Consider the following 24,526-nt stretch of genomic DNA (forward strand, 5'->3'; position numbering starts at 1 on the left):
ATTCATTCAGCGCTTGGAGAAGTGCTCCTGAAAGTATAAGGATATCGACAAAATGAGAAGAGCATTATCCTTCTTCGGTAACTACGAATTCTATCTGTGCTTCCCATACTTCTTTAGTGGAGGGTACGATGAGTCTCTTCGGGACGTGACGACAACGGACAAGAACACCACCCTATCTTTGGGTGGTTTTAGATGGCTGGTCAACATCCGACCAAGCTATCATATCCTTCGGATAGGCTCAACATGTTATATGGGGCCCTACATTCCCTACAAATTTGCTTACCAATTCAGGTATGATCAGCTATTCATAAGGAATATCAGCTATTCATAGGGAATACCAACGTGCGCTTCGAGTTACCATTAAGGGATCGCATGCTCCACTATACACTTACATGTTATAAGTGGTATCAGAGCACGAGCACAAATCTAGAAGGGTTCAATTCCCATGAATCTTGTTTAACAATGCAGAGGCGTTGCTCAGGAGCAGCTCCCCACACGCCGAGGCGAGGAGGCTGTCCGCCAGTTAAGGACCCGACTGAGGCTCCTATGGAAGAAGCTGACAATCACGAGGGGCTCTATGAAGGCTTAGGTGACTTCCCGAGGGCGGAGTTCCATACACAATATGATCCCTCTCAGCTCAAGCCTTTCAAAGAGACTGAAACAACCCAGGAGTTGGATAGGGCTAAGGCACTCCTGGAGTAACTTAGGGACCTTATCGCTAAACACCTACAAATGCCCACTTTCGCTCCTGATTTCCTAACTTTATTGAAACATCAACGGGAGGCGAACGTCACCACTTCTGATGAAGAGGTGTCCAAGAAAGCCCCCCACGATAAGGTGACGATGACCACTGAAGCGAGGGAAAGCCAAACTACAACCGTTGTTAAGCCAACTACAATAGAACCAGCCCCATCGACATTGGAAGGTGTGCATTCTTTTATTCCTCCTTTAATTTCTAAGTTGAATATGATCACCTCACTTTCATTCTAATTTAATATAGGGGTGACGGATGTGACGATTCATATCCCTTCTGATGAGGAGGAAGAAGAGGAGCCTCTTAACTACTCAGGTGAGGATGATGCCGACTTTTATCAGTCTCTCGACGTTGATTCCCTGGTTGAGGACTTTATAAGTCCTTTTCCTGCTCAAACGCCAACTATTACCACTCCATGTATTTCACATTATTAACTTTCTACTTTTTGAAAGTCATTTCAGTAAATAAGCTAACTCTTATTTTGTTCTTGCAGGTGACATGACTTCCGAGGCTGTGGGAGAATGGAGCAGCTTGTTAGGAGCTGCTCAAGCGGGAGCGTTAAACTCGTCCCGACCGCACGCCACCGAACAACTAGACCCTCTTGCAGAGGCGATGATTAAAGCGGAGGAAGAGAAAGAATGAGAGGTGCCGGTTCAAGATAAGGTGTCAAATCAAAAAGAGGGGGAACTGGTTGGAGAGGAGGCACGACACAAAAGATGAGGTGCCAATTCAAGAAGAAGTACCCACTTCAGAAGAAGAGGCCCCGACTCAAGAAGAGGCGTCGACTCGAATGATTATTTTGGCCCCATCCCCCACATCTGTAACCGTCAAACCGGCTACCAAGGCTGTGATCTCTCCCTTGATCGAGACCTCAATAATAGCGGTGGGACCCCCAGTCTTAATGATTCCTACCACCACTCCTGCTATAGTGGCCATGACGACAAATCTGGCTACCGATGAGACTCCCCTCTCTCCTACTGCTCGCATGCATAAAAGATCCGTGGACCAAACTATCACTAACTTTCAATCCACTCTCCATGATAGTATTAAGTTAGCATTGGATGAAGGCTGCCCCTTTGAGGAATTCAAGCCCATCTTACAAATACACATGGAGAGTCTAATCAAGTTGGTTGGTCCCTTTGTAGCTGCCCCGTACCACTCATGCTTGTGGAAGGTGGAGAGGAACATCCAAGAGCTACTTGCCCTCTAATCCGAGAGTTCCGATCTTGTCGACTTAGCTTTCGTAGAGTCTCAATCAGCTCTGAAGGAGCAAGAGCACCATCTAGAAGTGGTTATGAATGAGGAGGTTTAGTTAAGGGTAGAATTAGAGTAAGCCACTACAGAGGGATAGAGGCTTGATGAGGAGCGTCGGAAGGCTAACTTTGTCTTGTCAGAATTAGCTCAGACCATATCCAAGACAAAACAGTTCATAGCGGAGGCCCAAGCGCTCCTAACTAAGAAAGAGCAATCTCACCAAGAAGTATTGGGAGAGTTAGAAGACCTCGAGAATCAACAACAGTTGATTATTAGTGATCTCGAGGAAAAATAGCAAGCTTTAAAGATGGTGAGGACTGAGCTCGATGACCTGGTCTTGGTTTCTAAGGAAGACATCCGCCAAGAAGCTTTGAGCAGGGTCGAGAGGAAACATGCCTAAGCGATATGAATAAAATTATCTTTTTATCCAATTTGTCGCTTTTAATATCTTGTGTATTTATTTTCTTGCTTTTCTCTGTTAACTAACACTTAGGATTTTTAGTAAAATTAGCTTTGTAGGCGAACTAAGTGTTCAGGTGAGCTAGCCAACTACAGGCAAGCTAGCTAAGTGTGTCGAAAACAGGCGAGCTTGCATGTTGCTTAGTTTGGTGCCAAGTGTTGGAAACAGGCGAGCTTGCCTTGACAGGCGAGCTAAATTTGTAGGCGAGCTTGCTTAGTTTGGCGAGGTGAACCAAGTGCTGGAAACTGGCAAGCTTGCCTTAACAGACGAGCTAAATGTGAAGGCGAGCTTTCCTAGTTTAGTGAGGCGAACCAAGTGCTGGAAACAGGCGACACCTTGACAAATGAGCTTGCTTAGTTTAGTGAGGTTCACTTGTTTGTTGGCGAACTAGAGGATTGCAAGTGAAAGCAAGCAAGCCAAGGGTTTGCCAGCTAAGGCGGTGACGGCCTGTCAGATCGCATTGAATGCGATTTGACTGGCTTCCTTATTTTCAAGTGTTGAATCCAAGCTATTGCTTCATTTTCTTGACTTCTAATCTAGGTCGTTGCACCTGAGATTGGTCTTAGATGTTTGTTTTGAAAACTGAAGTGACTCACGATCTGAACCCTTGCTTCGGCTTATATAAAGGCTTCATCCCCTTACTTAGGAGAGAACTTATGCATACTTGAGAACTTCATTCGATCAAGCTCTCTGGGATAAAAACTTAATCTTTCTTCGCCTTCTTCTCGAGTTTGAAATAGCAACCGAGAAAGCTCTCGCCTCCAAGGGGAAGAGAAGAGTTGCCGCTTTCGCCACCTCTGGTGTCACTCATGCCACTCCTATCATGACACTATCACCTTTTGGTAAGTCATAGGACCACTGGACCAAACTGAGAAGACGAACAAGCGTTGTTCATTTTCTGGCGAACTTCGTCAACTCTGACGAAGTTCTACTGTTCAGGCGAGCTTTGCTCAATCAAATGAGCATCATTTTGCTTTGTCGGGTGAGCTTTGCCTTGTCAGGAAAGCTTCGCCTTGTCAAGAAATCTCCGCCTTGTCAGGCAAACTCTGCTCGTCAGGCAACCTCTGCTTGGCAGGCGATGTTCATTGTGTCAGGCGAGCTTTGTTCGCTTGCCTATATGATTGAGCTCGTCTGCACAGCGTAGCCTGCCTTGTTAGACCCTAGAGGGGGGTGATTAGGGTCTTATGCTAATCTAATCTGATTATATGCCAATTAAAATTAATTAACAAGTTATCCTAGCAAGTATAAAATATAACAAATTATACAAACTAGGATAAGCAATATGAACAATGAGATATATCCTATATGATGAATATATATATGCAAGGATATATAAACTAACACAAGATGATATATCCTATCAAAGAGATATACAATATGATATATGTATATGCAAGGATATAAAACTAACACAAGGGGTAAACAATATGAACTAGATAGTGGATCATATAAATAATGAGCTATGGACAATGGCGATATAAGATATGAACATAAATATAAATGAACGCCAAAGCACACTCAAACACACTATATGATCACGGAGTTCAGACCTTCCGTCTTACGTCTCCGCTCCCCACTCCCGGGGAGAAATCTACTATCACAACCGGGTTTTTTACGTTCACCCAAATAACGTTTACACCTCACAGTGTCGGTTTTCAACGCTCACCGAACAACGTTCACTCCTCACACTCGTTTTTCTAGTTCACCGAAAACTTCACAACACACTTGGTTTTCTAGCTTACCGAAAACCTCACAACACTCACAATGTAACAAATATAAATTTATTCTCTCGTACAAGGGGAGAACTCAATTAAATATAACTCAATGTTATAATCTCTCACAACCCTAATATACTATGTATGCAAATACAATAAGCTCAAGTGGGTGTGTGTAACAATGAGATTCAATAAATCAAAACTAAACTCAATTAAAATCTAGCATATAGAAATTATAAACAAAATAATAAATAGCTAGAAATGAGTTTAGAGATTCTTCTCTGAATAATAAGATGGAGAGATGGAGATTAAAACCCAAACAAGAAGATGATCTCCTCCACTTGTGAAAACCAAAACAGCTTTAAACCAAACCCTTAAACAAGCTTAAAACAAGCTTAAACTGTTTTTCAAAACTCTTTAAAACATTTCTTTGCTTCTTAGTTAGAACTGAGGTAAGGGGGGTATTTATAGAAACCCCAAAGCCAAGAGAAAGCCAAGAAAAAAAGACCAAAAAACCATTCTGCAACGGCTCTAAAAAGAGCCGTTGGAACTACAGCGATCAACTGAAGAAAATTGCGGTCGACCACGAACAAGGTCAGAAACAGATTTGTTTTCCAGAGAGTTCGTCGGTCGACCGCACTGTAGCGCGGTCGACCGATAGTACTGTAGCACTATATATGTAGCTCTGTAAAATCAATTAAAAATAGTAAAGCAACTCCAAAATTTGTGAAATTTTGAGGGAATGTTCTATACATGTATAAGAATATGTTAGAGAAAGAATTTCTAAAAAATCATTTCCCAGTTGAGAGAAATAAATGTTTGAACACAGAAATACAGTTTCTGAAAATCTACTGTGATACACGATTTTGTAAAATCAATTAGGCTTAGTAAATCAACTCCAAAAATAGTAAAATTTTGAGAAAAGTTTATAAACATGTTTTTAAACATGTCAAATAAGGAATTTCTTGAATATCACTTCCCATTTATAAAAACTCATCTGTTTTGTAAAACATGCACGAACATACACGAATGAAAAACATGATTTTGTAAATTCCATTAAACATAACAAATTAATTCCAAACTTGATGAAACTTTGCAAAATATTTATAAACATGAAGAAAAAAATGTTAGAAAAATAATTTCTCAATTTTCATTTCTCAATTGTGAAAACTCATTATTTTGTAAAAACATGCATGAATATGAATTTGTTAAGAACATGCTTTTGACAAAAAGAGTTTAAACGAATATTGAAACTTTATGAAATATCTTCATAAACATTATAACACATGAATATAAAGTAAACATGGTCAATAAAACAATATCACAAAGTTTTCTCAAAATAGCTCATTTTGTGAGAAAATCCAATATTGTGTGTGTATATGATATTGAGCTTAGAGTAGTAAACACACATAATATAAACATATACTAAATATACCCAAGCTTGATGAAGGTCTTCAATGAGCATGACTTGGTAAACTTTGTGGAAGAAGCTTGAACTTGATCTTTAACTTTGAATTGCATAAGCTTCACCGACATTCCGCCAACCTCCTTTTGATATGATCGTGAATGCTTGATTCCATCCATCCTCCAACTAGTTGTTTGTCTACAATAAATAACAAAATACAAACACTAGAAAAATAATATTAGATGTAAATTATTTGTTAAATTATTATCAAAACAAGAAGGCCAACATGTCTAACTCAAAGACTTAGAAAAAAGTTCAACCCTTGTGTCAAAAAAAATTTAACTTCGTTTTGCTTCATTTTGTAGTGGCTCATGGCGACATTACCCTAGGTGGAGTTTGAACAAAGGTGGATTAGCTCCTCTGCTCTATTCTTGGGAGATTAATCTCCCAATCTTTCAGACCCAATGTCAACTTGTTGGGGTCCAATTGCATATTTGAGATACTTGTTCTTGGATCCCAACTTGGACACAATTAGTCAAAACAGGATTCATAATATCACATTTTTGTTTGAAGATTCCAGGCCTTTCGCTTGTTTACTCCTGCAACATGTTTGAAATCTTCAAGCATGTAATCTGGGACTTAGGCCTCGAAATACATGTGATGACTCTGCAGATTATAGAGATGTTTACCACCTTCGCCTACAGCTTCAACCATCTTAGCGATAACCTCTCACTCTGTAACTCATCCACTCTGTAACATGTTAAAAGCTATAAATACATGTGACAGCTCTGCAGTTTGTAGAGATGTTTACCCCCTTCGCCTACAGCTTCAACCATCTTAGCGATAACCTCTCACTCTATAACTCATTCACACGTGGTTGAAAGCTAGAAGTAACGAAGACTTCATGCCAAGAAATGGGAGATGGAATTTTAATAATAAGAGCAGCAGGATTAAAGGTAGCAAAGCTTGATACCGTTGCAAGAATCTTGATGATTCTTTACGAGGATAAGTTGCACAAGAAGGCATTGAACGAAGTTTAAGTGGAGCGTTGAAGGTCATTGAATGAACTTGTAAGCAAACTTTGTAATGTTAATTGTTCTACTTGAGTTTATTTATTGTAACTTTAGTTATCACATGAATAAAATTATAGTTTTATCCATTGACTGCTCTCTTCTTTCGTGCACTTAATAATCATAACTTAGCATTTTTAGCAAGCCCTTAGCTATTAACGAATTTGATTTACTTTTACCAATTACCATTTGAATTGGTCTAGCCGTACTATTCCCCTCAGTACGATGAGTTGTCGAGAAGTTTCTTTTAGATTTAGATAAAATTTCTTCTCTCCCCTAAGACATTCAAGGTATCAGGTTATGTTAATTGCAATAATTAAGTTGTAAGTCAGGTTAGGCCGTGTCGTTTGGTGTGACGACTTAGCCCAAGAGTGAAAGAGTGACTCATCGCTTGGTAGGTCGCTATCATGGAATAGGGGGTCGATAAGGCACATCGCTTGGTAGGTCGTTATCGACAAACAACATCATCTGCGGGAATGATAGTGTTGGAATAATCAAGTCATTCAGGGATGTAGGAGTATGACGACTGATTAGAATAGTAGTACATCACATAGTAGGCTACTATCATCGATTGTTCTAAAAAGATTAGAATGCTCGGAAAGGATCAGGTCATTCAGGGACGTAAGAGTATGATAACTGATTAGAATAGTAGCACATCGCATGGTAGGCTACTATCATTAATTATTCTAAAAAGATTAGAACATTCGGAAATAATCAAGTCGTTCAGGGACGTATGAGTACGACGACTGATAAGAATAGTAGTGCATCGCATGGTAGGCTACTACTTATCGAGTAACGTCATTTGTGAAAATGATGGAGTTAACTATCAGAGGTAATCATTAACATGATAGGAATTTGTAGACCTGCCATCCTATTGAAGAGGATTAGTGGGGGCAATCTGGGAGGAGATTAGTTATCAGAGGTGAGTGTTAACATGATAACTTTGTGTGAGTTGAAGGAAGGCTATGGGTAGTACTTCTTCAGAAATTTATCATTAATAGGCATCATGATCTTATCACTATTCGGTTTGATGAGGCGATAAGCTCTATTTGAATAGACCGTCTCTATTATAAATGGTCCTTCCCATTTGGGTTAGAATTTTCTTTCTTTTTGGAGTTGAGTATCATCGGTCATTGAACAGCGAGGACCAACTCTCCCTCTTTGAAAGATCTGTGTTTGATTTTTTGTTGAAAGTCTTGGATATTCAGGCTTGATAGAACTCGATATACTGTTGACCTTCAAGCCGCTTTTCATCTAACGCCTCTAATTCTGCGAGATGTCGTTGATGACTTTCTTCAGTGGTTATCCTTGTCGCAAGTGTGATGCGTAGGGATGGAATTTGAATTTCTAGAGGTGGTACAACCTCACAACTATATATCAATGAATAAGGCGTGGTGTCTGTTGGTGTGTGGACTATAGTACGATATGCCATAAGCTTTCATCGAGCTTCTCATCCCAATCGCATTTACTAGTGGACGTCAGCTTCGTTAAGATCTTAATAATAATTTTGTTGAAAGCTTCAACTAGTCCATTTGCTGATGGATTGTAGCAGTGAAAGCCAAGTTTTGTATTCTGAACTTGTCACAGAACCGAGTGAATGCATGACTAACGAATTGTGACCCGTTGTCATGAATAATATGTCTTGGAACACCGTATCTATAGATGATGTGATGTTTGATAAATTTGATCACATCACTGGTTTTAACTTCTCTTAAAGGAATAGCTAAAGCCCATTTAGAGAAGTTATCAATTATCGCTAGGATGAAGCGATGGCCTTTTGCTGATGGCAGAGATATCAGTCCTACGATATCTATTCCCTATATTTCAAACAGTCATGAAGTCGCTGTCAGGTGTAGGTCTTCGAGTGGTCAATGTATGTAATTGGCATGAATCTGACACGCATGGCAGTGTTTGACATAAGCTACTATGTCATTGACCATTCCAAGCCAATAGTAGCTCATTCTTCGTAAGCGATCCCAAAGCTTGGGTCCGGGTTGGTGAGCTCCGTAGGTACCATTATGGGCCTCCCGTAGGGCTTCCTGTGCTTCTATCATTGAGAGACACTGAAGTAACATGTCGTCGTATGACCTACGATATAATATTTTCATCGTTAAGTCGTAGTAGAATCTTGACGCGCATCTGGGAACAGCTTCTCATTCTTTAATGTCTTCAGGGAGTATGCCGTATAAGACATAGTCGATGATCAAGAAATGCCAATCTCTTGGTTCGAGTTGACCTGTGCTCTGGTGAGCTACATTTACTTCCAGAACATCCTTCGGTCGAAAGAGTTGTCGGCTTGCGATGGTGATGCATTGACTTGCTCCCAGTGGTTGAGCCAGGTTGGCCACTAATGATGCTAATGCATCTACATACGTGTTCTTAGAGTGAAGCACGTGCTCAATGCAAAATGTTTCAAATAATCCGGCTAGTTTGATAGCCGCTTTATGACATGGGATTATGTCATCATTTCTAACTTCGTATTCCCCTATCATTTGCTTGACGATGAGCTGAGAGTCATTGTAAGCTGAGAGATGCTTGATCTCTAATTCTTTAGACAAGTCAATTCCAATGAGCAGGGCATTATACTCGGCCAAGTTATTAGAACATAGCTCCGTTAAAGAGAAAGCTTGAGGTAATATGTGGTTTTGAGCAAAAACCAAGACTACCCCCACTCCCACGACGATAGATCCGCTTGTACCTATGCGAGATGCACCATCAAAGAATAACTGCCAAATTTCTTCCTGCGAGGTAGCATTGACCTCGTGGGTTTCATTCAGCATATCTTTGAATAGATCGGTCTTTGGATTTAGCCGATGACTGGCCATGAGATCGCATATTGTTTGCCCTTTGACGGGCTTCTGTGGCATAAAGTAAATGTCATATTAGGACAGCAAGAGTGCCCATCTTGCCAATCACCGATTTAAAGTCCTGGGCTACGTCATGAAGACTCGGATAGGATTTATCCAAGAGATAATATGTATGGTTTGACCAACTAAGTAGTGTCGTATCTTTTGAATTACAAACATCAGGGCCAAACATTCTTTTTTGACCATAGCGTACCAGCGCTCGACTCCCTACAATGTTCTACTCAGATAATAGATGTCTTGCTCGTGACCAGTGTCATCATCTTGTGCTAAGAGAACACTAAGAGAATGCTCCATCGCTCGCACATAGATTAGGAAGGGTTTCCCTAAGACGGGCGCCGCCAAGACAGGTGGGTCCGAGAGATAAGTCTTGATCTCTCCAAACGCTTGTTGGCAAGCCTCGTCCCATACAAAAGAAATGCTTTTTTTCATCAATTTTGAAAAGGGTTGGCATTTACTCGAGATATTTGCAATGAATTTGTGGATGTATGACAGGCGTCCTTGCAGTCCCCTCAATTCTTTGAGGTTTCTAGGTGGCTGAAACTCTTGAATAGCTCGTACTTTGTCAAGGTCTATGTGGATTCCCTTGGTTGTGAAAACAAACCCAAGGAATTTACCGCTCGACATTCCCAAAAATAACTTCATAGGATTCATCTTCAATTGATGAGATCGCATGAGTTCGAACATCACTCACAGGTCTTGAAGGTGATCGTCTTTGTTATGACTCTTCACGACCAAGTCATCCACGTAGCATTCGACTATCTTTCATAGATGATCTCAAAAAATTATGCTCATGGCACATTGGTAAGTAGCGCCTAAATTTTTGAGTTCGAATGGCATAACTGTGCAACAATATATTCCCGTCGGTGTTCTGAACGAAGTGTGTTTCTCATCTTCAGGGTGCATTTTGATTTAATTATACCTTGAGAATTCGTCCATGAAAGATATCCTTTCGAACCTGCATGTATTGTCGATAATGACGTCCATATGGGTAAGGGAAATTCGTCCTTCGGACATATGGTATTAAGGTATCTGAAGTTGATGTAGGTATAGATCTTACCGTTCTTCTTCAGGACCAGAACAATATTAGCCACCTAATCGGGATGTTGTTCCTCTCTGATGAAGCCTGACTCGATCAGCTTCTTCACTTCGGCTTCGGATCGCTTCCATAATTTGCAGACGAAACCATCTTGTAGGCATATAAAATTGCTTATAGGTCCCCTAGCATGGCTCGGCACAAACCGACGAACCAACGAGGCGACGAGATCGACGAATCGCACGCAAGCGACGGAATGCATCCATACGCGTTCGGAATCAAGCCAAGTGTTAAAGAGTCAACGAGTCATCCAACCGAGAGCGGACTCGGACGAATCACGATCGAATCAAGATCAGTTTTGGACTCGAACTCAGAAGCGGGTTTACTGCCAAATCAGGAATCAGATTACTGCCAAATCAGATCAACAAATCAAAATTTAAGTCAACCGAAACACGGACAAACGAGACAGCGCAAAACCTCGGAAAACCCACACCTAAAGGGGCTCGGCTTAAGCCGAGCCACCCATAGGTGGCTCGGCCATAGCCGAGCCACCCATGGGTGGCTCGGCACAGTGCCGGCCACCCAGAGGTGGCCGACGTTTTCCTGTGCGCGGGCACAGTCCAGAGAGCCTATAAATAGGCCTAGAGGTGTTCATTTTCAAAGGTCGAACTTTCAAGAGCCGAAACTCTGCCGGATTGAAGAGTGAACTCGGAGCTTGAAGACCAGAAGACTTGCACCATTCAGATCTGATCCTCGGCGACCATCCACGTCAGAAAAGGCAGGATCTCGAGAGGAAGAAAGAACAGATCTGAGATCTACACGAGATCACACTCCAGATCTAAGCTTGGTCTTAGATCTCGAGATCCGAGCGATTATTCCCTTGGTGGATTAATCCCTCCCGGCTATTATTCCCTTCGTGGAATAATACCCGCATAATCGTGTAGATCCGACCGGATCTAGATCGCGCGGTGGTCCACGGATTAACCCCGGCGCAGGCAAAGAACCCACCAAAGCGAGCGACCGCAAAACAGGAGCTCGTGATTTGTTCACAGAAGGAAAGTTGTAATTTTTTCTTTATTTTCTTTGATTTAATTGTAACCGGATCTATAAAAGACCGGATCTTTTGTAACTCGAAAAGTTGTAACTAAAGATGACAATTATCTCATTAATGAAGAAAGCAACGGTTTTCCACGCGAACAATACCCTAAACCTCGTCTGAATTTATAATAATCATCCGGTTTCCCTTTTGGTACATATGCTGCTTTGGCTGGAATACGAAGACCTCGATCGAAGTATAGACCTTCTCCGAGTGTGAAATCATATCCCTGTTTCTCCATGAGCTTGCGCGCTTCAGGACTATACTTAGATAAATGTCGACCAGGTTTATCTTCCCCGAGAACGGGAAATTCAATGTCCCTGTTCCAAACTCATTCGGGCGGTATTGTCGGAATGCAATTGCATTAAGGCGGTCCCCGAAAGAGTTTCAGTTTTTGAAAGACTTAATGCGGAAACGCCAAAACCAAGGCCTAGGCGCTTCCAACGAAGAAGAAGGGTGATTGAAGACGGAGAATTTCCGAGGGTCACCACCAACATGACGAGCAAAGGGACATCGGCACGAGAAGATTTCGAGTCGATTCTGAAAGCTTCCCGACCTAGAACCCGTCTGCAGTCCGGAACCATAGAGCGAGCAACTTATGGTAGGATTCGGACAAGACGCCCTTCAGAAGATGAAGAATCTGATGCCGGCTCCGCGGTGGCATCAGATAATACAGTATCCAGCGAGGGACAACCCCGCGAGGCCCTGATGATAAGTGCGGAGCAGATGGCCAAGATGCTTGAAGACGCTTTGGCTAAGCAGAAAGAAAGTTTCAAATTTGAGATGGAGATGGCCATGCAGCAGATGAGAGAAATGCATGACCAACAGATCCAAGCATTGGCGAACCAACAAGGCGAGCAGAATCATCGTAACCCGATTAATGTGGAAGATGAGGATACAAATGCTCGTAACACCAATGATCCTCCCGTCAACGCAGGGGGTGGTAATGAGAATGCTGGCGAAGAAACCGGCGAAAACCTGAAGATCAAGAACCTCGAGAGCAAAATCAACACACTAATTTCCGCTCAAGAGACGAAGAAAACAGGCATTCCTTGCCCATACCCAAGAGAATGGGAATCGATCCCATATCCGGCGAAGTTTAATCTAATTAACTTCACGCCGTTTAATGGGATGGGTTCACCTACCCAGCATTTGATTTACTTCAAATCGCATTTGGGGGTGATCTCTGGTAATGAGCCTCTGATGGTGCGGTCATTCGTCGGCACTCTTCGCGGAGCCGCCTTCGATTGGTATCGCCGCCTCAAGCCAGGCAGCGTAAACAGCTGGGATGACATGGAGACCAAGTTCCTGGCCAACTTCTTCGACGACGACACCGAGATATCTATCGGATCGTTGCTCGATGAGAAGCAGAAGGACGGAGAGTTAGTCGATACCTTCGTCAAAAGATTCCGGAACAAGGCGATGAATTGCCGGGACCCGATCACCGAGGAATTCATCCTCCAGACCTGCCACAACAACCTCGCGTTGGACGTGCTAGAAGCAATGGGGACAGCACCATCCAATACATGGAAGGACTTGAAAGTCCGGGGAGAGCAAGCTGAGCGATTCCTCAAGAGGAAGAAGGCGGAAAGAGGCCAACCGGCGACGAGTGTTCCAAAGCAAAACTTCGTCCCACGGGGGAAAGGTAAGGCACAAGCTAATGCAGTTGATGCTAATCAAACCTTTCAATTGCAACCACAGCAACAGCAGCCACAGCAACAAGCACCCCAACAATCTCGAGGACAATGGCAACAACGGCCTCAGAAGCAGAAATCTGCGGAGCCGAGGTTTCCTAAAGTGTACTCCTTCAAGGATGATGAAGTTCCCGGCATCTTCAAATACCTGTTGGAGAACAACAAGATCCAGTTGCCGGCGATCGTGGATCAAGAAGGGGCCAGCAAAGTGACGGATCCAAAGTACTGCGCGTACCACAGAGCGGTCCACCACCCTACGAGATCATGCTACCACCTCAAGGACAAGATCCAGGCGTTAATCGACGTAGGAGTCATAACCCCGAAACCAGCCAAGAATGTGGGGGCCAACGCAGTGTCAATCAGTTTTGGGTCGGTGCCTACAACTTGGTTCGAGCCAAAACGCGTCACCAAAGTCGGGATGAAGACGGTGAATGACGATCCGCACGGACAGCGCCAAAAGGGACTTGTGCCGCACACAACCCCAAATGGCGAAATCCTTTGGGTTCATCCAGATCTGATTGGAGATGAACAATGGGCCGGTTCGTCATCCGGGAGGAAGTCTAAAGGAAAAGGGAAGTCTTGTTATGGAGTCTCTGCTATCCCAGGGGAAGATGACGAAAGAATCTCCACTTTCCTGCTCTCTGAAGAAGAACAAGAAGCTTTTGCGACACGGAGCGGAAATGAATACCACTACAATTATCCGCCACCTAGTGAGCAGGGGGTGAACAAGCGGGGACCAGCCAAAACTCTCACGGAGATGGGAGTGATTGCAAGTCCCACACCGGGTAAAGAAGCTCTACGACAACCGGTGAATAAACCAAAAGAGAAGAATCCCCAAGAGGTACAGAATCCGAAGCAGTCTCGTTTCAGTCGTCCAATTGGAAGAGACAAACCGGAAAGCTCGAAGACTCCGCATAGCTTCGACATTATGGCGCAATTAGCCAACATTCCTGCACGGATAACGCTGTATGAGTTGCTGCGATTATCCAAAGAAACCAGGGAGGCCCTACAAGAAGCTTTGGCCAATGCAGAGGTATTTCTGACTCAAGTCAAGCCGATACCTGAACAGCCAGAACCGCTGAGTCAACAGTGCAACATAGCGACTAAGAACCTTCCCTGCATTACTTTCACCAAAGAAGATATGCAGACGAAGAATTCGAACCACGATCGGCCGTTATATTTCGTCGGATACATTGGCTCCAGCCAAGTCAACCGAATCCAAGTGGATCCGGGTTCTGCTGTGAGTATTATGCCGCTTCGATTGATGCATTTCCTCGGCATCCCAGTAAGCAAGTTGGCGTCCACAGGCACTGTTATTTATGGATTCAACACTAGTGGGTCAAGACCCTTGGGTAAGATCCGGGTGAAGTGCCAGATGGGAGATCTGAAGACAGAAGTCACGTGTTATGTGATCGATGCGGAGACTTCGTACAACTTACTATTGGGTCGGCCTTGGATCCATAGTAACGTGATAATTCCCTCTACTCTCCATCAGTGTTTGAAGTATGTCGACACTGACAATGAGGTTAGGACGGTGGTCGCGGATAAGCAACCATTCAAGGGGTATGAGAATTATTTCACCGATTCTCTCCTTTATGGTAACGAATCCGATACTGAACCATCGGCCCAGGGCACAGACAGCGGAGAAGAAGCTGATTCTGAAGCCGGATTCGATTACAATGGCGGTTTTGTTTTAAATGACATTGTACCCTTTGTAATCAATCTTGACGATGAACAATCGTCAGATGGAGGTTGTAACTGGCAACTTGCCGATATTGCAATAAAAGATGATTTAGAGTACTCCTTGTCTCTTGATGATGTGATAAAAGAGCTGTACGACAATCCTGAGTTGTATATGCCGATCCGATCATCCTATGTAACGAAGGAACACCTCCAGCATTCTTTCGGAACAACCATGGTCATCCCGAACAAAGTAAGAGGTGCTAAAGAAGTGATTTACGGTAAAGGAAAAAGCTCTCCGTTACCAGATCATTTCCTAAGTGAAGACGAAGATGATGACAAACCTGGTCGACATCTATCCAAGTATAGTCCAGAAGCGCGCAAGCTCATGGAAAAGCAGGGCTACGATTTCACACTCGGAGAAGGTTTATACTTCGATCGAGGTCCTCGTAATCCAGCCAAAGCAGTATATGTACCAAAAGGTAAACCTGAGGATTATTATAAATATGGGCGAGGCTTAGGTTATGTTTCATCAGATGACGAATGTGGTTGGCAAATTATCGATCAAATTGCTAACAAAGCCAAGAAGGGATACTCTCCCGATGCTTCAGAGTGGGACTCCGATACAAGTCTGGGAGAAGTTTTCAAAACCCTAATGGCGAACATGACTACAGCTGATCCATCCACCATGGAAGACGACGATCAAATGCCAACATGGGAAGACCCGTGGGTTCACCATCTGAATATGCAGTATGGCGATAGGTTCGAGCAAAGAGAACCACCCACTGAAGATAAAATAGTCCAGATTAACATGGGTGATGAAGCTAACCCAAAGCCTATATTCATCAGCGACAGTCTTCCCCCAGATGAGAAGGAGGAATTGATTGCTCTCATCAGGGAATATATCGACGTCTTCGCATGGAATTATGAAGACATGCCAGGGCTCGACCCCAATGTCGCAATGCACCGCCTCGATATCAAGCCGGATGCCAAACCTGTCAAGCAACAGCAAAGACGGTTTCGTCCGCAGATTATGGAAGCCATTGAGGCAGAGGTTAAGAAGTTGATCGAATCAGGATTTATCCGAGAGGAACAACATCCAGACTGGTTAGCCAACATCGTTCCCGTCATGAAGAAGAATGGCAAAATCAGGATTTGCATCGACTTCAGGAACCTGAATGAAGCATGTCCGAAAGACGATTTCCCTCTCCCGATCACGGATGTCATTATCGACAATACATGTGGATTTGAGAGGATGTCCTTCATGGATGGATTTTCGGGATATAACCAGATCAAGATGCATCCAGAGGATGAGAAGCATACGGCGTTTAGAACACCCCTCGGCGTTTTCTGCTATACGGTGATGCCTTTCGGCCTGAAGAATGCCGGTGCCACATACCAGCGAGCGATGACTAAGATTTTCCAAGAACATCTCAGGAAAACAGTCGAATGTTACGTTGATGATTTGGTTGTGAAAAGCCGCAACAAGGAAGATCACATCAAGGATTTGAAGACAATGTTCGATCTCATGAGGAGTCATCAGTTGAAGATGAACCCCACTAAATCATTTCTTGGAATGTCCAGCGGAAAATTTCTTGGGTTCGTCGTCACCACTAAGGGTATACATATCGATCCTGATAAGGTGAAGGCGATACATGAATTGCAGCCCCCGAGGAATCTGAGAGAACTCAGAGGATTGCAAGGGCGTTTAGCTTATATCCGGCGTTTCATCTCAAATCTTTCTGGGAAGTGCCAACCGTTCTCTAAGCTGAACAAGAAAGGAGTATCATTCATCTGGGATGATGCCTGCCAAAAAGCGTTCGAAGATATCAAAACATATCTGGCGAACCCTCCTGTTCTCGTTGCACCGAAATCTGGTAAACCGTTCTTGATTTATCTCAAGGCGATGAACCACTCGATAAGTGCTTTACTAGCGCAAGACGATGATAACGGTCACGAACAGGCAGTTTATTACCTCAGTCGGACCTTGGTAGGCGCTGAGTCTCGATATCCGATGATTGAGAAAGAATGCCTTGCATTGGTATTTGCGATGCAAAAGATGCGGCATTACCTGGTGGGACAGACGATCTACGTTATCTCTAATGTTAATCCAGTACGGGTGTTTATGACGCAACCGGCCTCTATGAATTGGCGGTTAGCGAAATGGGCCCTTCTCTTGTCCCAATATGATTTGCACTTTAAACAGCAGAAGTCGATCAAGGGTCAAGCGATTTGTGATCTTCTGGCGGCAAACCCGACCACAGATACGGCAGAAGTATATGATGACCTGCCGGATGAAACCCACGAGGTTAACACTACGTCGCACCAGCAAGTATGGCAATTATACTTTGATGGTGCTTCAAGAGCAGTTAATAGGGTAATAACCCCGGGATGTCCCACCGTCTCCTCTGGAGTTGGAGTCGTCTTAATCTCCCCGGGAAAGCATGTAATGCCCCGAGCTTATTCATTGACTGATCCGTGTTCCAATAACGTGGCCGAGTACAACGCGCTTCTCATTGGACTTAGTTTCGCCAAGGAGCTGGGAGTCGAATATCTCGAAGCTTTTGGGGATTCTCAATTGATAGTCAACCAGGTCCGTGGAGAATATGAAGTCAGGAACCAAGACCTGATCCCGTACCACCAGGAAGCCATCAAAATGGCAGAATCTTTTGAAGAATTCTTTATCGAATATATCCCTCGTCTCCAGAACGCTTATGCAGACGCACTGGCGGCACTAGCAGTATCACTGGCACAGCCTCCCGAAGCTGAGCTGTTAGTCACAGTACGGACGCATCAACTCTGTGTACCCATATACAGTAGGGATATTGAAGAAGAAGATGACGGAAACGTAAACGCCAAGGAGGTGAATTCAACTCAAATCGGGTCTGAGTCCCGAGATTGGCGTTTTCCCATCATTGACTACGTCCAGTATGGTATTCTGCCAGAAGACGTAAAAGAAAGGGAATCGATTCGCCGGAGAGCGCCAAGAATCTTTTATAATGCCGAGACCCACACGTTATACCGTAGGGGATACGATGGTTTATTACTCCGATGCCTTTAGAACAAAGAAGCAGAAGAAGTTCTTAAGGAAGCGCACGAAGGAGAATGTAGTGCGCATCAGCTTGGTCCCAAACTGTATGATCGCATCAGGAGGATGGGATATTTCTGGCCAACGATGGTTCGTGACGCAATCGAATACGCACGAGAATGCCACGCTTGCCAGATACATGCGAATTATATGCATCAACCGCCAGAGCAGTTGCACACATCGACCACATCATGGCCGTTCGAAGTATGGGGCATGGACATTGTTGGTCCTATTTTTCCCCCCTCAGTCAAAGGCGATCGATTCATTCTGGCGATCACGGATTTTGGTCAAGCCTTACCATGGTTATAGCCAAAGTTGAAATTCCACTTCGATAAACGAAGAACCCATTTTTTAGTTTAGATAACACATCCTATAAAAGGAAAGTTTATCTAAATTTTCCAGACTCTTGGAGTGGACACCCCACTTTTAGTTTCTTCTTCACTGGAAATAGAATATAAAATTCTTCCTTTCCAGAATCAGGGAATAGAATATAAAATTCTTCCTTCCTTGTTTTCCGGGTTTGCCTTCACCCTAAAAGAAGACCGGGAAATAGAATATAAAATTCTTCCTTTCCCGCACCAACCTTTTCTAAGAATCTATCAATCTAGGATTCATCCTAGGAAGTTTATCCTGAATCCTAAGCAGGGATGTTTAGTCTTCTTCCGCATAAAAAGACACCAGAGTTCGATTCTGGGGTATTCTACCCTAAAACCTAAGTAAGGATAAGTCTGCGCCTAACACGCGCTGCCGGTTAGTTCTTAACCGTTAAAAAGAACACCCGTCCACATATTCAACATTGTGGCAGGTCGTTATTAATAACACCAAAATCCATGCTTTACACGCATGGGGAATGTCATCCTGAATCCTAAGAAAGGATATGCCGACGCCTAACACGCGTCGCCGGTTTAGTCTTTCGCCGTGGAAAAAGACACCAGAATACCGGTCTGGGGTATTTTATCCCGAAACCTAAATAGGGATAAAGTCAACACCTAACACGTGTTGCCGGGTAGCCTATTCCCGTAACAATGGCGAAGTCTATGTATTCGACATCATAGCACGAAGTCTAAGGGAGTTCATTCCCTTAGCACAACGTTACATGCGGAACGGATTCCGATAATCCGCATGCTAGCCCGACTCAAACGGTAGTCGGTAAAGGCTAATCAAACCCGTTGAAGGCTGGGGGTTAGCCAAAAATCCTAAAGTCAACACCTAACACGTGTCGCCGGGTAGCCTATTCCCGTAACAATGGCGAAGTCTATGTATTCGACATCATAGCACGAAGTCTAAGGGAGTTCATTCCCTTAGCACAACGTTACATGCGGAACGGATTCCGACAATCCGCATGCTAGCCCGACTCAAACGGTAGTCGGTAAAGGCTAATCAAACCCGTTGAAGGCTGGGGGTTTGCCAAAAATCCTATGAGTATTATGGTCAATCATTTCAAACGGAATGAGGAATCATAATAAAGATAAAGACAAAAATCAGGTCCACTAAAGAGAATCAAATGTCAAGGTTTTCAGCAAATAAAATCATACATCAAGCCCATGGCTAAGAACCTGCTGACTGAATTCAGACAGCTTCTCATCATAAGAGCGTCTAAGCTCCTCCTGCAACTCAGCTCTGACAGACTCTTCGTTCGCGGCTAAAGTCCTCACAGCAACCTCCTCTGTCTCAGCCAGTGTCTGCTTCAAGGACTTCAGCTCATCAGATAAAGCAGCATGTGCTTGCTGATTTTGCATCTTCGCGTCTTCCTTCTCACGGAGTTCTCGTCGGAGCTGATCTATCTGAGAATCAAGCTCCTCAAGGGAAGATGATCTAGTGGCAAGATCAGCCTCAACTCGATCTATGCGGCCCCGCTGCACCTGAATCTCGAGCTCGGCAACCATCCGAGTACTGCGCCATGTCTGTAAGCGAGCATCCAACTCGGCAGCAACGAATGAAGAGGCACCTGTATCCCGGAGCTCATGAAACATCTGAAGCTCACGCTCTAAGCGATCAAGGTCATCAACCATAGCCGTCGCCAGATCCGGACATCCTATGTCCCTAATCAAATTTATCTTGGAATCGAGGTAGGGCTTAAATTGGCGAAGAGAAAGTCCGTCGTGGAGGAGTTTGCCAATTATAGCAGTCAGGGAGGAGAAATAAGAGCGGACTTCTACGCTGATGATGATCTTCTCAGGGTCATTCCCCGATAACAACTCCTTAACGAGGACATGAAGCTGAGAAGGAAGCCCTACACAAAGAAGAGAAATTCGTCAAAAGCCTCAATAAGGAAATGAATGGCTTTGCTCAGTTAATTAAATTATACCTCCTCCCCCTCGAGTCACTGGGGGTGGTGGAGATGTAAGGACTGTAGCTGCATCGACTGGTGGAGTTGGTCGTACAGCCGGCTCAACAGGGTCAGCCTCAACAAAAGCCCCTGTTAGGCACAAAACAGAAACATCATATTATAGTTGCATTAGTCAAGGAATTGGCTAGTCCTATAGTTAGCTTGAGAAGAGGCACGCACCTTCAAAATAACCGTTCCCGGGAGTCTGAGGGAGTACAGACTCAGGAAACATATCCTGAGGCGGCTGGCCATCGATCTGAGGAGAGTCATACATGAAGCTGAACATAGAAGTGTCCATAGGCAGGCCCTCCCCATCGAAGTCATCAATCGAAAAATCTGACATAAAAAGATATAAGGGAAGAGGAAGGAAACTATGGCCAATAGAGACAAGTTACCTCTTGAAGATGTACCTGGAATCACCGAACTGGGTCCTTCATTGACAGACTCCCCAACATGGGCGGTCTCTGCAGGCTTTTCTACCTGGTGCGGTGAGTCAGGCTCACCAGGAGATGCACAATCATCGGGACTCATCTCGCCTTCCTCACGATATCCTGCATAGGATGGGAAAGCATGAGCCAGAAGTTCTAAACGATCAAGAAAATGATCTATAGAATAGACGTTACCTCCGTCACTAACAGGATCCTCATCAGCCAAGTCCATCTCAGATGCTCGTGAATTTGCATGCGGCTTGTGGGCTAATCTTTTCCGCCTATCAGCACGGACAGCAATCGAAGGTCTTTGCATGTGGCTTGTGGGCTAATCTTTTACGCTTATCAGCACGGACAGCAATCGAAGGTCTTGCCCGGGGAAAAGGACGGAATTCGGCGTCACTATTGGTCGCTATCCCTGAAATATCGAATAGTGGTCAGGAATAGCAATTTGGAAATGCAGAGAAAAAGAAAAAATAGGTGACTAACCTCGCTCCAAATCTGCCTCGTAGTCTTCAGGGTCTCCGCCTGAGGCCTCTCCAGCAGAACTAAAGGCCCTGTGACCTTCTGCATCAAGTCGGCGGGTCTTGCCCTGAGCCCTCTGTGATCGAGCACCGTCCTGGATAACACGAGAATCAAGCTGAGAGGCTTCTTCGGCCACCAACTCTTCGATAGGCTTCACACGGACAGTCTTATTAGCTGCTAGCAACCACTTGCAGCTCAGGAAAGTGAGGTTCAACTGTCGCTCAGTACCTGGGAGACTGAACCTAGCTCCAGTGCAACCAGTCACGGTCCACAACCATGCACGAAGACCGTCCACCAGACCTCCATGAGCCCGAAGCTGCTGGCGCGGGTTCCCAACATAAAGCTGGTCATAACCGAACTGGCGGGCGAATCGGCAAGGTAGATACGGCTCTATAAAACACTGGTTCCCTACCCGGAAAGTCAGGTAACCCGGCCTAATGTTCATCAGCCAATTAAAGCAGCCGATATCCAGATAAGTACGAAACTCCCTCGGCTTCTCCTCATTGATCAAGCATTCTCCATACCAGCTGGAGAACTGTGGAAAACAAGCGGAGAACGCCCAACACTTGTGGACCTGTAACTGCCTCCTGATATCAGTGAATCCTCGGCACCCCCACTCGCCATTCTCAAGCAGCTGTAGAAAGGGAACAGACTGGTCTATGGCATTCGGTACCGACATCACATCGGAACGATGAAGGACGAACCAAGCCATCAAATAAATATACGGAAGCTCCACCTTAATGGTAGGAATCTGAGTCGGTTTATCATCATCTCTCCGTGTAAAAGCACCAGAAATCTGCCGAAGCCCTCGATGAATGTTAGCAACCATCACCGGAAGAAGCGAAAGTTCCTTCTTGTAGGCAAGCTGAACTGCAGGATAGAGCACTTCCAGTGGCAGAGCGTCACCAGACTGATACGGGACCACACATTTCTTCAACCAGATGGCGAGATAACCGGCAAGGAGAGTCATCGGACGAATCGGTGTGGTCGCATGATATAAGAACGATCTGAATTTAGTCCCTGCAGGAAAGCCGCTCTCGGAACTGCTAATGGTATAGGATTGGGCGTTAGTCTTATTCAGCAGCTCATTAACCTCTGAAGGAGTCAGCGGTGCCAGTTCACAAATAGATTGGCCAGAATGGCTCTCCAGATTCCTGAACAAGTATGATGCGAACTGCTTCAGGCTCACATTTGCTTTGGTCCTCTTCGCTAGGGGCTTAGACTGCGCCAAAGCAATGTGATAATGACAAGTGAGGTCCCATAAGGTCTCGTAGCGGTCGGGCATGCGATCCTTCAGCTGACTCAACTCATGGTTGGAGGGAAAGTACTCCTGGTATAACATCTGTCCCATGGGCAAACCAGAAATCTTGTGCATCTCATGTAGAGCCAAGCCCAACTCTCCGTGCCTGGTCAGAAAAGTGTTGGAATCTGGATTATAAAGCTCGCATAGGGCAAAGAAATGCTTCGCGCTTGTAGGCAAGCCATGCATAGTGGCCCGAATGGCTGCATAAAGACCGCAAGCATGTAACTCCTCGCTCCATCGGCTCAAGACATACTTCGTCATACGAGCCCACCAAAACCTGTCCAAAGAATGGACCCAACCATAGAATCTGTGGCGCAGTGCAGGCATCTCCCGTCCTAAGCTAGCGAGGCGATTCCTCAAAGTAGAAGCAGTGGCGAGGAACTCGTTACGAGGCGGAGTATCTAGCCCCAGTACTCCAGGACGCAGCCCAACAATGTGACCCCTGCTCGATCCAGGAACTGCCTGATGAGTAATATAGCCGTAGTGGACACTCTCATGTTCCTCTGTCAAACGCCACGACATCTCCCGTTTCACAGCCCGGTGCCTGAGCTCAGTCAAAGAACGGTGTCGAGGAATCTTCGGCAAATACATGAAACGACTGCCAGTCTTGTAAAGCCACTGCTCAACTTCAATAAGTGCTGCATCGGGATCTCGGGTAGAATCACCAAACAAAAAATCAGTCTTCTTGAGAGACTGAACGGAACTGGCGTCTTCCACAAGTGGTGCATCGGTAATCAACTGTCGAAGAGTTCTGTGCCCACCTTCCTTCACCGCATGTCTAACCTCAGTCGATGTGTCCAAAACGAACTGAGGGGTGACTGGGATAGGGGAAACATCGTCGGAGGTCGAATAATACTCGCCACGACGCCCGTATACCGCATGCGATGGAAAGGCTCCGGAAGGATACTCCACTGAAAACAAGCAATTAAGTGTTTGTTAGTTTCAGATATAAAAGGAAATTGAACTCATCTTACAAATTGGTAAGATAGAGTCATTGCCTTATAAAGGGCGAGACGATTTGGCCACATTGCGCATTTATAAGATAGGGTATATCGACAATATATCCCTGCCTTATAAAGCACGATGCAGCGTCAAAACGCCCCCTTTATTATGAGATGTGGTTTTGACCAAGCAAAACCCATCTTTAAAGCGTCGATCCTCACCAAGGAGAATCAAGGCTTTTCCCGGTTGCCTCACCAAGGAGAACAACGGGGGTAAAAGGGACCAATTTGCGAATATCCAGAAAAAAGAGGACTAATTTGTAAATTTGCGAATATGCCAAAAAAGTAGCTCACCAGCATATGAGGGAAGCACGCCATCAGCCGATGCAGCAGGAAAACGACCTCTCGAGACTCGCGACATAATGGCCTACAAAAGAAATCAAGAGGTCAGATCTAGAAAAAAAAAAGATCACATTTTTATCCCCTAAAAGATAAGCTCGAGGCGCCAAATTATAATCCGAACCCTCACCCGTGGTCCCACAAATTCATAAATTGAATAAAGCATAAAAAAATGTTGAAATTATGAAGGATATGTTCGGGTCGGGTTGACAATTTTTCAAACCGACCCGAACCGAACCAACCGAATATATTTGTGCCTTTGATTTGTGGGTTTATTGTTGTGTTCGATCACCATGAATAGCAGTTGCAGGGAATTGATTCATACATAACCAATGTTCTAATGAGTCAGCTCCTTTTTTTGTCTCCACAAAGACCAAAGTCAAAGCTTGCTACACAAAGACAAAGCAAGTCCGTTACTAAAAAATTACAACGTTAGAGTCTAGTATTTAATCCAAAAGGACAAGTTACTTCACTTAAAAACAGTA

At 44.4% G+C, this 24,526-nt stretch overlaps 1 protein-coding gene across 1 annotated transcript; it reads right to left on the minus strand.

Moving 5' to 3' along the window:
* Positions 8,812 to 9,483, minus strand: LOC109830975 (uncharacterized protein Mb2253c-like). Its single transcript, XM_020398325.1, has one exon. The coding sequence runs from the start codon at positions 9,481 to 9,483 to the stop codon at positions 8,812 to 8,814; it is 672 nt and encodes a 223-aa protein (XP_020253914.1).

Source organism: Asparagus officinalis, chromosome 2 (genome assembly GCF_001876935.1).
Source record: "Asparagus officinalis chromosome 2, Aspof.V1, whole genome shotgun sequence".
NCBI classification, from domain to species: Eukaryota; Viridiplantae; Streptophyta; class Magnoliopsida; order Asparagales; family Asparagaceae; genus Asparagus; species Asparagus officinalis.

What these genes read in the sequence shown, in the direction of transcription:
- LOC109830975 (XM_020398325.1), bottom strand. Translation starts at nt 9,483, where the DNA reads ATGGCCAGTCATCGGCTAAATCCAAAGACCGATCTATTCAAAGATATG.